The 14,121-nt window shown below is 52.1% G+C and overlaps 1 protein-coding gene across 2 annotated transcripts in view; it reads left to right on the plus strand.

Annotated features, from left to right (window-relative positions):
* Positions 1-10,732: 10,732 nt before the first annotated feature.
* Positions 10,733-14,121, plus strand: part of DEPDC1 (DEP domain containing 1) — a 148,569-nt gene continuing 145,180 nt past the window's right edge. Inside the window, exon 1 of one of the 2 annotated variants that reach the window (XM_063939112.1) lies at positions 10,733-10,924. In XM_063939112.1, the coding sequence (XP_063795182.1) occupies positions 10,877-10,924 (48 nt within the window). In that variant the 5' untranslated portion in view covers positions 10,733-10,876. The remainder of the gene's footprint in view (positions 10,925-14,121) is intronic. The other variant, XM_063939113.1, reaches the window with a different exon arrangement.

The following is a 14,121-nucleotide window of genomic DNA, read 5'->3' on the forward strand; positions in this document are numbered from 1 at the left end:
AAGCAATTCCCATTGTCAAGCGAAACATTCACAGGTAATTGGTGTGATCAATTTAAGGGAAAAGAATCCGTCCTTGGTGGTCTGGCAATAGAAAACACTGATTGTGCCGTCGTTCCTGGAAATATTGTTTATTTCAAATTGAGCAAAAAAGGACGCGGGTGCAGTAGGTTCTAATAGAACATATAATTGACTATCAATAAACATCAGGCATATAGTTTACAGTGTTGTGTAAAGGGAAAATATTGTAGTTATAAGAATTGATGTCCCCTTTATATTTCCGTAAATGCTCAGTAACACACATTACTGCGGACTGTTCCCTAGGGAACTGGAGTTGTGGCTGACATTGCTGGGACCTGCAGAGGGAGGAATTGGCTATTAATACAACAGTGACATCTAGTGGCCACAATATCATAAAGGTGGATAAAACAGAAATTCTAGTAATGCAAAACACGTACCACAGAATTTGTAATTATACCTTTTATCTGTCTTATTTATTTATGAACAGTGTTTTATATAGCGCTTTACAATTGGAACAATAATAGAACAAAACTGGGTAATAACAGACATGGGGGCGAATGTAATAGGGTGTGAGAATCAGAAAGTGAAAGATTTTGGGAGAGTTGTCCTGTTTTTTTAAAGTGGCAATCATTTACATGACAAAACCAGGTTGATTTTCCTGTGTAAATGATCGCCATTTAAAGAAAAACAGGAAAACTCTCCCAAAATCTCTCACTTCCTGATTCTCACACCTAGTACATCCCCACCACCCCATGGAGGTAGGAGGGCCCTGCTCGCAAGGTTACAATCTATAAGGAAATAGGCATTGATACTCAAGGAATAGGTGTTATCTACTGTATTGCATAATGGTCCAGCCAGATTGCAAAGGTTCTTGGTGGGGTGTGTGATATGCATACTTACCTACATTGTAAGTCTCCTCTCCGGGAGAAGCCCGGAGAGGAGACGCAGCAGGTGTCTTCGGGGGGCGGACTGTGACATCACTAAGCCCCACCCCCGCATCAGGAAATGCCACGATTTGCGGGTCCGTGGGAAGGGGGCGGGGCTAAAATGACGCGATTTGCGTCATTTTAACCCCTTCTCCACCAGACGGACCCGTGAATGCGGGAGGTTATCTCCATCCTGCTCGCATCACTAAGATGCGAGCAGGATGCAGGAGACCTGCCCACTCTTCCGGGGGTGCGGGGGGCTACCCCAAAAAACGGGAGCCTCCCGCAGCTTCCGGGAGAGTAGGTAAGTATGGTGATATGGTCACCCAGCAATGTATACCAGGGGTCAGGAGGATGAGAGAAACATGTGAGCATTTCATTGTGTGAAGTGTGCTATTATACAGGTCATTATTCTCATGGGCTGATTCAATTACGCTAAGTACGGAGGATCCGTCACCTGTACATACAGTAGCATAGGCAAATGCAGGGGGGGTTTCCGGTTGCATGGAAACCCCCCTCTAGTTGGCAAGTGGCTCAAATTATAACAATAGCAATGGTATATAATACTATTATTAGAGCTGCAGCCACATCATGCAGTTTAAGGGATAGAGTGGTAGCAGCTTCTTCTACCAAGTTTGCTGTGTGTGTGCATCTAAGTCCTCAATCAGTGCACTGGACCAAAGAGTAGCTACCAGGAAGAAGAGACAGGAGCCTTACCATGAGGTGGGAGAATGTATTTTTAGAAAGTGCAGTACTGGTTCTGTTATGTTTGTATATTTGTTTATTTATGTATTTGTTATGGTATGTTTAACCTTTTCCTGACCACTTATCTTATTTATTTAATTTAAATGTTTGATACACCCTAGTGAAATATTAATACTGTTTTCCATACATTATTCAGTATATAAAAAGTCCAATGTTTATATTAATGTCCAGGGTTATTACTAGGTCCTTCTACCACTCCGCCAGACTCCCGCACTTGCTGCAATGTTCCGCAGAGTGGGAGATTGTGGATTGCATTTGGAAACCCCCTTCTAGAAATCCTGCGTTTGCCACTGAGTAGCCCAATATTGTACATTGACCTGTGCACAGTGGCGTAACTACTGCCCTCGCGGTGGTTTGGGGTCGAGGGGCTGCGGGGGCGCCACTGATTTAGCGCAGATTGACATGCGGACGAGCCGTCCGCATGTCAGTCTGCTGTCTCCCTCCTTCCCTAGCCGCTGCTGTAAGGAGGGACACGGAGAGCACAGCGCGCCTCTCCTGTGTCCCTCCTGGGTTTCCAGCGGGTCTAATAAAGGAAGTGCCGTTCGTGAGCTCTGATTGCCTCATGAACCGGAACTTCCTTTAACAGACCCGCCGGAGATCCAGGAGGGACACAGGAGAGGCGCGCGCTGTGCCCTCCGTGTCCCTCCAACACAAAACAGCGGGGGAGCGCGGGGGGGGGGGGATTATTTGGCACTGGGAGCATATGCGGCACAGGGGGAGGGGGGCTTATGTGGCACTGGGGGCATATGTGGCACAGGGGGAGGGGGGCTTATTTGGCACTGGGAGCATATGCGGCACAGGAGGAGGGGGCTTATGTGGCACTGGGGGCATATGTGGCACAGGGGGAGGGGGCTTATTTGGCACTGGGGGCATATGTGGCACAGGAGGAGGGGGGCTTATGTGGCACTGGGGGCATATGTGGCACAGGGGGAGGGGGGCTTATTTGGCACTGGGAGCATATGCGGCACAGGAGGAGGGGGGCTTATGTGGCACTGGGGGCATATGTGGCACAGGGGGAGGGGGGCTTATTTGGCACTGGGGGCATATGTGGCACAGGGGGAGGGGGGCTTATTTGGCACTGGGAGCATATGCGGCATAGGAGGAGGGGGGCTTATGTGGCACTGGGGGCATATGTGCCACAGGGGGAGGGGGGCTTATTTGGCACTGGGAGCATATGCGGCACAGGGGGAGGGGGGCTTATTTGGCACTGGGAGCATATGCGGCATAGGAGGAGGGGGCTAATGTGGCACTGGGGGCATATGTGGCACAGGGGGGGGGGCTTATTTGGCACTGGGAGTATATGCGGCACAGGAGGAGGGGGCTTATTTGGCACTGGGAGCTTATGCGGCACAGGGGGAGGGGGGCTTATTTGGCACTGGGGGCATATGTGGCACTGGGGGGGTATATGTGTACCTGGCACATGGGGGGGAAGGGGGCTGTATTTGGCACTGGGGGCATGTGAGTACCTGGCACTGTGGGGGAATATCTGGCACTGGGGGCATATGTGGCACTGGGAGAGCACAGCCCTAGCAACAAGCACTACCCCCTAGCAACGAGCATGACACCCAGTGCATGAAACCCCTGGCAACAAGCATGACACCCAGTGCATGAAACCCCTGGCAACGAGCATGACACCCTGAGCATGAAAACCCCTGATACCGTGCATGGAACCAAGAGCATGAAACCCCTGGCAACGAGCAGGTAATTTAAAAGTAATTAGAAGCCTTACTGTAGGACTTAATGTGTAATGGGCATTACGGTGTGTGGCATAATGTATCACGGACATTGCAGTGTGTGTCATAATGTGTCACAGGCATTACGGTGTGTGGCATACTATATCACGGGCATTGTGGTATGTGGTATAATGTCTCAGGGGCATTTCAGTGAGGCATAATGTATAACGGGCATTGCGGTGTGTGGCATGGGGTATAACGGCCATTGCAGTATGTGTCACAGGCATTACGGTGTATGATATACTATATCACGGGCATTGTGATATGTGGTATAATGTCTCAGGGTCATTGCAGTGTGTGGCATAATGTATCACGGACATTGCGGTGTGTGTCATAATGTGTCAGGCATTACGGTATGTTGTATACTATATCACGGGCATTGTGGTATGTGGTATAATGTATCACGGACATTGCGGTGTGTGTCATAATGTATAACGGGCATTACTATAAGGAGGAAAAATGACAAATAATGTAAGGGGCATGAATCAGGATTATTTTTCTTTCCTGTGGTGGCTAACGTCTGGGCGTGCAGGATGCAAAACTGGGGTATAAGGTAGTCTTTCCCTGCAATGCCACGCCCCTTTATGTGAAACCACGCCCATTTTAATGAAGCCACGCCCCCTTTTGTGGTGCGCGAATGTTTATCCCTTTACTAGTGCCAGTTATGGGGGATGGGGGGGGGGGGGGGGTTGGGGGTCGCCGAAGAATTTTTTGGCTTGGGGGAGAAAAATTTCTAGTTACGCCACTGCCTATGCACCTCTGTGGGAAGGGGTACAATGCATAATGTTGGGGCAATGATCAATGCCATTATCAGCAGTAGCTGAGTGTGTGTGTGAGTGAGTGAGTGAGTGAGTGACTGAGTGTGTCTGGGATCTGAGTGTAATCTGAGTGACCACCTGCACTTACTGAGTGACTGTGATCTGAGCGACCACCAGCACTGCACATAGTGTGTGTGATCTGAGTGACCACCTGCACTGCACTGATTGACTGTGAGCCTGAGTGACCACCAGCACTGCACATAGGGGGTCATTCTGACTTGTTCGCTCGCTGCGTTTTAACGCAGCAGAGCAAACGGGTCCCTACTGCACATGCGCCGGCGCATGCCAGACGGCCGAAGGCCGTAGCAGGGATACGATCGCCTCTGCCTGATTGACAGGCAGAGGCGGTCGCTGGGCGGGAGGAGGTGGAATGGCGGCGTTTGGCCGCCGTTTCGTGGGTTTGGTCCGGCCAACACAGGCATGGCCGGACCATGTGAGGAGTGGCCCGCAGCAGCTGCGTGACGTCACACGCAGCCGCTGCCGGCCGGGGAGTGACGAGTAGCTCCCGGCCAGCATGCTAAAGCTGCGCTGGCCGGGAGCTACTCTTGAAGCGCAAAGGTCCCCCTTTTATTATTTATTTATTTATTAACAGTTTCTTATATAGCGCAGCAAATTCCGTTGCGCTTTACAATTTGAAATAACAATAACAAACTGGGTGATAACAGTCATAGAGGTAGGAAGGCCCTGCTCGTAAGCTTACAATCTATAGGGAAATAGGCATATGTACACAAGGAAAGGTGCTATCTATTGCATAGAATGAGAAGACATGTGAGGATATGTGTGGACTGTAAAGAGTAGATGTAATTTGATAAGAAGGTTTATGAAAGTTATGTGGGCGGTTCAGGAATTTGATACGCTTGCCTAAAGAGGTGAGTTTTGAGGGAACGCTTGAAGGTTTGGAGACTAGAGGAGAGTCTTATTGTGCGTGGTAGGGCATTCCACAGGGTGGGTGCAGCCCGATGAAAGTCCTGCAGTCGTGAGTGGGAGCGAGTAATGAGTGTGGATGAGAGACGCAGATCTTGTGAAGAGCGAAGAGGTCGGGTTGGGAGATATTTTGTGATAAGCGAAGTGATGTACGTTGGTGTAGTTTGGTTAATGGCCTTGTGTGTGAGTAAAAGTATTTTATATTGAATGCGGTAGAGTACAGGTAACCAATGGAGGGACTGACAGAGTGGATCTGCAGACGATGAACGTCTAGCGAGGAAGATAAGCCTCGCCGCTGCATTCAGAATGGATTGTAGTGGTGAGAGTCTTGTTTTGGGAAGACCAGTTAGGAGACTATTGCAATAATCAATGCGGGAGATAATGAGAGCGTGGATTAGAGTTTTAGCAGTGTCTTGTGTAAGGTATGGTCGTATTTTGGATATGTTTTTTAGATGCATGTAACATGATCTTGAGACAGATTGAATGTGGGGAACAAAGGACAGATCAGAGTCAAGGATAACACCTAGGCAGCGAGCTTGTGGGCTAGGGTAGATAGTCGAGTTTTCAACAGTGATAGAGATATCAGGTTGGTACCTACTATTGGCCGGTGGAAATATAATTAACTCTGTCTTTGAAATATTAAGTTTGAGGTGGCGAGATGTCATCCAGGATGAGATGGCAGAAAGGCATTCAGTGACACGGTCCAGTACAGATAGGGACAAGTCAGGGGAGGATAGGTAGATTTGAGTATCATCTGCGTACAGATGATACTGAAAACCAAAAGAGCTGATTAGTTTACCAAGAGATGAGGTATAGATAGAGAAAAGCAGAGGACCCAAGACTGAGCCTTGCGGTACTCCAACTGAAAGAGGTAGCGAAGAGGAGGTAGATTCAGAGAAGCGAACACTGAAGGAGCGATTAGATAGGTACGATAGGAACCAAGAAAGGGCTGTGTCTTTAAGACCTAGGGATTGTAGTGTCTGTATGAGAAGAGAGTGGTCTACAGTGTCAAATGCAGCAGATAGACCTTTTTACACATTACGGCTGCCAGTTCCCCTTTTTACACATTACGGCAGACAGCGTCCCCCTATTTACATATTACGGCAGACAGCGTCCCCTTTTTACACATTACGGCAGATAGCGTCCCCCTTTTTACACATTACGGCAGACAGCGTCCCCTTTTTACACATTGCGGCAGATAGCGTCCCCCTTTTTACACATTACGGCAGACAGCGTCCCCCTTTTTACACATTACGGCAGACAGCGTCCCCTTTTTACACATTACGGCAGATAGCGTCACCCTTTTTACACATTACGGCCGACAGTCCCCCTTTTTACACATTACGGCAGACAGTCCCTCTTTTTACACATTGCGGCAGACAGAATAGATAGATAGAGAGAGAGAGAGAGATAGACAGACAGATAGATACTTACCATCTCTCCCCGCTGGAAGTCAAGCTCCTCGTGCTGGCTGATCCCGGGCAGCCGCAGGGGAGAAGGAGGAGGGGGACTGGAGCCGCAGCAGCGCTATGTAATTGGTAGAGGCGCCGCTGCAGCAGTCCCCTCTCCTTCCGCATTGGCTGGCCGCCGCTGTGAATGCTGGGATGAGGGAAGCGCATCCCAGCATACACAGCAGCGCCGGGCAGCCAATGCGGAAGGAGAGGGGACTGCTGCAGCGGCGCCACTACCAATTACATAGCACTGCTGCGGCAACAGTCCCCCTCCCTCCTCCTCCTCTCCTGCCTCCAGTGCTGCTGCTATACTCTCCTGCCACCGGTTTCAGCGCGACGCACACAGCAGAGGCGGCTTGTAATGAGTCAATTTGACTCATTACATGCCGCTGGCCGTTACGCCCCCAGGGCAACTGCGCTGTGTGCCAGGCACACCTGGCACACACGTAGTTACGGCGCTGCTGCACTGAGAGACTGTGATCTGAGTGACCACCAGCACTGCATGACTGTGATCTGAGTGACCACTAGCACTGCACTGAGTGACTGTGATCTGAGTGACCACCAGCACTGCATGACTGTGATCTGAGTGACCACTAGCACTGCACTGAGTGACTGTGATCTGAGTGACCACCACCAGCACTGAGTGACTGTGATCTGAGTGACCACTAGCACTGCACTGAGTGACTGTGATCTGAGTGACCACCAGCACTGCGTGACTGTGATCTGAGTGACCACCACCAGCACTGAGTGACTGTGATTTCAGTGACCACCAGCACTGCGTTACTGATCTGAGTGACCACCACCAGCACTGAGTGACTGTGATCTGAGTGACCACTAGCACTGCGTGACTGTGATCTGAGTGACCACCACCAGCACTGAGTGACTGTGATCTGAGTGACCACTAGCAGCACTGCACTGAGTGGCTGTGATCTGAGTGACCACCAGCACTGCACTGAGTGACTGTGATCTGAGTGACCACCAGCACTGCATGACTGTGATCTGAGTGACCACTAGCACTGCACTGAGTGACTGTGATCTGAGTGACCACCACCAGCACTGCGTGACTGTGATCTGAGTGACCACCACCAGCACTGAGTGACTGTGATCTGAGTGACCACCACCAGCACTGCATGACTGTGATCTGAGTGACCACCAGCACTGCACTGAGTGACTGTGATCTGAGTGACCACCAGCACTGCGTGACTTTGATCTGAGTGACCACCACCAGCACTGAGTGACTGTGATCTGAGTGACCACCACCAGCACTGCACTGAGTGACTGTGATCTGAGTGACCGCCACCAGCACTGAGTGACTGTGATCTGAGTGACCACCAGCAGCACTGCACTGAATGACTGTGATCTGAATGACCACCACCAGTACTGCGTGACTGTGATCTGAGTGACCACCAGCACTGCACTGAGTGACTGTGATCTGAGTGACCACCACCAGCACTGCGTGACTGTGATCTGAGTGACCACCAGCAGCACTGCACTGAATGACTGTGATCTGAATGACCACCACCAGTACTGCGTGACTGTGATCTGAGTGACCACCAGCACTGCACTGAGTGACTGTGATCTGAGTGACCACCACCAGCACTGCGTGACTGTGATCTGAGTGATCACCACCAGCACTGCATGACTGTGATCTGATACCACCACCAGCACTGCACTGCGTGACTGTGATCTGAGACCACCACCAGCACTGCACTAGAGATGGTTACTGAGTAGCTGTCTCAACACAAGTTGAATGACTTAGAAGTTGGAATGATTGGAGTCGGTCACACCTTGGTGTGGTGAGAGAGCCCCCAGTAGCCTCTCTCAGTCAGTCACAGTGATTGGGTGGTAGCACTCCTGCAGTGCTGGTGGTGACAGTGATCCGAGTCACCACCAGCACTGCACATAGGGGGTCATTCCAAGTTGATCGTAGCTGTGCTAAGTTTAGCACAGCTACGATCGTTAACTCAGACATGCGGGGGGATGACCAGCACAGGGCTAGTCCGCCCCACATGTCAGTGCCGCCCCCCTCCCCCCCCCCCCCGCACAAATACAAAAGCATCGCACAGAGGCGATGCCTTTGTATTTGAGGAGGAACTACCGGCCAGCGCAGCTCCTGTGGCTGGCCAGGAGTTGGTCGTCGCTCCCGTAGGCCGCAGCGGCTGCATGACACGTCACGCAGCCGCCACGGCACGCCCCCCCAACGGTCAGGCGGTCAGGCCGCGCCTGCGTTGGCCAGACCGCTCCCCCTAAACGGCGGCTTAACGCCGCCTTTCAGCCCCCTCCCGCCTAGCGACCGCCTCTGTCTCAGAGGCGATTGCTAGGTAACGAAAAGCTGCCATGCGCCGGCGCATGCGCAGTTCCGACCCGATCGCTGCGACAAACTGCAGTGTGTGTAGACCCCCATAGTGTGTGTAGACCAGAGTGACCACCACCAGCACTGCACATAGGGGGTCATTCCGAGTTGATCGCTCGCTAGCTGCTTTTAGCAGCAGTGCAAACGCTAAGCCGCCGCCCTCTGGGAGTGTATCTTAGCTTAGCAGAAGTGCGAACGAAAGGATCACAGAGCGGCTACAAAAAAAATCTGTGCAGTTTCTGAGTAGCTCGAGACTTACTCCTAGCTAGCGATCACTTCAGACTGTTTAGTTCCTGTTTTGACGTCACAAACACGCCCTGTGGTCGGCCAGCCACGCCTGCGTTTCCCCAGGCACGCCCGCGTTTGTATCTGGCATGCCTGCTTTTTCAGCACACTCCCGGAAAACGGGCAATTACCTCCCAGAAACGCCCCTTTCCTGTCAATCACTCAGCAGTCAGCAGTGCGACTGAAAAGCGTCGCTAGACCTTGTGTGAAGCTGCATCGGCTTTTGTAAAAGTATGTCGCACGTGCACACCATACGCATGCGCAGAAATGCAGAGTTTTAGCCTGATCGCTGCGCTGCGAACGACGGCAGCTAGCGATCAACTCGGAATGACCCCCATAGTGTGTAGTGTAGCGTAGACCTGAGTGACCACCACCAGCACTGCACATAGTGTGTATAGACCTGAGTGACCACCACCAGCACTGCGCATAGTATGTATAGACCTGAGTGACCACCACCAGCACTGCGCATAGTGTGTATAGACCTGAGTGACCACCACCAGCACTGCGCATAGTGTGTATAGACCTGAGTGACCACCACCAGCACTGCGCATAGTGTGTATAGACCTGAGTGACCACCACCAGCACTGCACATAGTGTGTATAGACCTGAGTGACCACCACCAGCACTGCACATAGTGTGTATAGACCTGAGTGACCACCACCAGCACTGCACATAGTGTGCATAGACCTGAGTGACCACCACCAGCACTGCACATAGTGTGCATAGACCTGAGTGACCACCACCAGCTCTGCACATAGTGTGCATAGACCTGAGTGACCACCACCAGCACTGCACATAGTGTGCATAGACCTAAGTGACCACCACCAGCACTGCACATAGTGTGCATAGACCTGAGTGACCACCACCAGCACTGCACATAGTGTGCATAGACCTGAGTGACCACCACCAGCACTGCACATAGTGTGTATAGACCTGAGTGACCACCACCAGCACTGCACATAGTGTGTATAGACCTGAGTGACGACCACCAGCTCTGCACATAGTGTGTATAGACCTGAGTGACCACCACCAGCACTGCACATAGTGTGTATAGACCTGAGTGACCACCACCAGCACTGCACATAGTGTGCATAGACCTGAGTGACCACCACCAGCACTGCACATAGTGTGCATAGACCTGAGTGACCACCACCAGCACTGCACATAGTGTGTATAGACCTGAGTGACCACCACCAGCACTGCACATAGTGTGTATAGACCTGAGTGACCACCACCAGCACTGCATATAGTGTGTATAGACCTGAGTGACCACCACCAGCACTGAGTGCACTACACCGTATCACTGACTGGCAGAGCGCGTGCACCAGCAGCTCCTGTCAGGCAGTGACTGAGAGTGACTCCAAGTAATTGTATTGTTATGGTGTTGTAGAATATGATAGTCTGACCACGTGACCAGCAGCCACATCCCGCCCCTCCGCCTCTATGGCGCTTATTGGTGGGAAGTGTCACGTGACACCTTGCGGCGTGCCAATCGCAGCTCTGCAGTTTCTGGAGCCGTTTTCAAACTTGCTTCCTGCAGTTCATCCGCAGCCCGAGATAGTGTCACGTGTTCCGGGCGGCTCGGGTCACCCACACCCGGGGAATGGAGACCCGCATCGTCACCCCGGGGCCGTACCGGGCTACCAAGCTGGTAATGTCTCACTGCCTGCCGCATACAGCGCTGCTACACCGTGTGTGTGTGTGTGTGTGTGTGTGTGTGTGTGTGTGTCAGTGTCAGTGTCACGTAGAGAGCGCTGCTACACCCTGTGTGTGTCACATAGAGAGCGCTGCTACACCCTGTGTGTGTCACATAGAGAGCGCTGCTACACCCTGTGTGTGTGTCACATAGAGAGCGCTGCTACACCCTGTGTGTGTGTCACATAGAGAGCGCTGCTACACCCTGTGTGTGTGTGTGTCACATAGAGAGCGCTGCTACACCCTGTGTGTGTCACATAGAGAGCGCTGCTACACCCTGTGTGTGTCACATAGAGAGCGCTGCTACACCCTGTGTGTGTCACATAGAGAGCGCTGCTACACCCTGTGTGTGTCACATAGAGAGCGCTGCTACACCCCGTGTGTGTGTCACATAGAGAGCGCTGCTACACCCCGTGTGTGTGTCACATAGAGAGCGCTGCTACACCCTGTGTGTGTGTCACATAGAGAGCGCTGCTACACCCTGTGTGTGTCACATAGAGAGCGCTGCTACACCCTGTGTGTGTGTGTGTGTGTGTGTGTGTCACATAGAGAGCGCTGCTACACCCTGTGTGTGTGTGTCACATAGAGAGCGCTGCTACACACTGTGTGTGTGTCGCATAGAGAGCGCTGCTACACCCTGTGTGTGTGTCACATAGAGAGCGCTGCTACACCCTGTGTGTGTCACATAGAGAGCGCTGCTACACCCTGTGTGTGTGTGTCACATAGAGAGCGCTGCTACACCCTGTGTGTGTGTGTGTGTGTGTGTGTGTGTCACATAGAGAGCGCTGCTACACCCTGTGTGTGTGTGTGTGTGTCACATAGAGAGCGCTGCTACACCCTGTGTGTGTGTGTGTGTGTCACATAGAGAGCGCTGCTACACCCTGTGTGTGTGTGTGTGTGTGTGTGTGTGTGTGTGTGTCACATAGAGAGCGCTGCTACACCCTGTGTGTGTGTGTCACATAGAGAGCGCTGCTACACCCTGTGTGTGTCACATAGAGAGCGCTGCTACACCCTGTGTGTGTGTGTCACATAGAGAGCGCTGCTACACCCTGTGTGTGTGTGTGTGTGTGTGTCACATAGAGAGCGCTGCTACACCCTGTGTGTGTGTGTGTCACATAGAGAGCGCTGCTACACCCTGTGTGTGTGTGTCACATAGAGAGCGCTGCTACACCCTGTGTGTGTGTGTGTGTCACATAGAGCGCGCTGCTACACCCTGTGTGTGTGTCACATAGAGAGCGCTGCTACACCCTGTGTGTGTGTCACATAGAGAGCGCTGCTACACCCTGTGTGTGTGTCACATAGAGAGCGCTACTACACCCTGTGTGTGTGTGTGTCACATAGAGAGCGCTGCTACACCCTGTGTGTGTGTGTCACATAGAGAGCGCTGCTACACCCTGTGTGTGTGTGTCACATAGAGAGCGCTGCTACACCCTGTGTGTGTGTGTCACATAGAGAGCGCTGCTACACCCTGTGTGTGTGTCACATAGAGAGCGCTGCTACACCCTGTGTGTGTGTGTGTCACATAGAGAGCGCTGCTACACCCTGTGTGTGTGTCACATAGAGAGCGCTGCTACACCCTGTGTGTGTGTCACATAGAGCGCGCTGCTACACCCTGTGTGTGTGTGTGTGTCACATAGAGAGCGCTGCTACACCCTGTGTGTGTGTCACATAGAGAGCGCTGCTACACCCTGTGTGTGTGTCACATAGAGAGCGCTGCTACACCCTGTGTGTGTGTCACATAGAGAGCGCTGCTACACCCTGTGTGTGTGTCACATAGAGAGCGCTGCTACACCCTGTGTGTGTGTCACATAGAGAGCGCTGCTACACCCTGTGTGTGTGTCACATAGAGAGCGCTGCTACACCCTGTGTGTGTGTCACATAGAGAGCGCTGCTACACCCTGTGTGTGTGGTCACATAGAGAGCGCTGCTACACCGTGTGTGTGTGTGTGTGTGTGTCACATAGAGAGCGCTGCTACACCCTGTGTGTGTGTGTCACATAGAGAGCGCTGCTACACCCTGTGTGTGTGTGTGTGTGTGTGTCACATAGAGAGCGCTGCTACACCCTGTGTGTGTGTGTGTGTGTGTGTGTGTGTGTGTGTGTGTGTCACATAGAGAGAGCTGCTACACCCTGTGTGTGTGTCACATAGAGAGCGCTGCTACACCCTGTGTGTGTGTGTGTGTGTGTGTGTGTGTGTGTGTGTGTGTGTGTGTGTGTCACATAGAGAGCGCTGCTACACCCTGTGTGTGTGTCACATAGAGAGCGCTGCTATACCCTGTGTGTGTGTGTGTGTGTCACATAGAGAGCGCTGCTACACCCTGTGTGTGTGTGTGTGTGTGTGTGTGTCACATAGAGAGCGCTGCTACACCCTGTGTGTGTGTGTCACATAGAGAGCGCTGCTACACCCTGTGTGTGTGTCACATAGAGAGCGCTGCTACACCCTGTGTGTGTGTGTGTGTGTGTGTGTGTGTGTCACATAGAGAGCGCTGCTACACCCTGTGTGTGTCACATAGAGAGCGCTGCTACACCGTGTGTGTGTGTGTCACATAGAGAGCGCTGCTTCACCGTGTGTGTGTGTCACATAGAGAGCGCTGCTTCACCGTGTGTGTGTGTGTGTGTCTGTCACATAGAGAGCGCTGCTACACCCTGTGTGTGTGTGTCACATAGAGAGCGCTGCTACACCCTGTGTGTGTGTGTGTGTCACATAGAGAGCGCTGCTACACCCTGTGTGTGTGTCACATAGAGAGCGCTGCTACACCCTGTGTGTGTGTCACATAGAGAGCGCTGCTACACCCTGTGTGTGTGTCACATAGAGAGCGCTGCTACACCCTGTGTGTGTGTGTGTGTGTGTGTGTGTGTGTGTGTCACATAGAGAGCGCTGCTACACCCTGTGTGTGTGTCACATAGAGAGCGCTGCTACACCCTGTGTGTGTGTGTCACATAGAGAGCGCTGCTACACCCTGTGTGTGTGTGTCACATAGAGAGCGCTGCTACACCCTGTGTGTGTGTCACATAGAGAGAGCTGCTACACCCTGTGTGTGTGTCACATAGAGAGCGCTGCTACACCCTGTGTGTGTGTCACATAGAGAGCGCTGCTACACCCTGTGTGTGTGTCACATAGAGAGCGCTGCTACACCCTGTGTGTGTGTCACATA

The sequence above is a fragment of the Pseudophryne corroboree genome, chromosome 9 (assembly GCF_028390025.1).
Source record: "Pseudophryne corroboree isolate aPseCor3 chromosome 9, aPseCor3.hap2, whole genome shotgun sequence".
NCBI lineage: Eukaryota > Metazoa > Chordata > Amphibia > Anura > Myobatrachidae > Pseudophryne > Pseudophryne corroboree.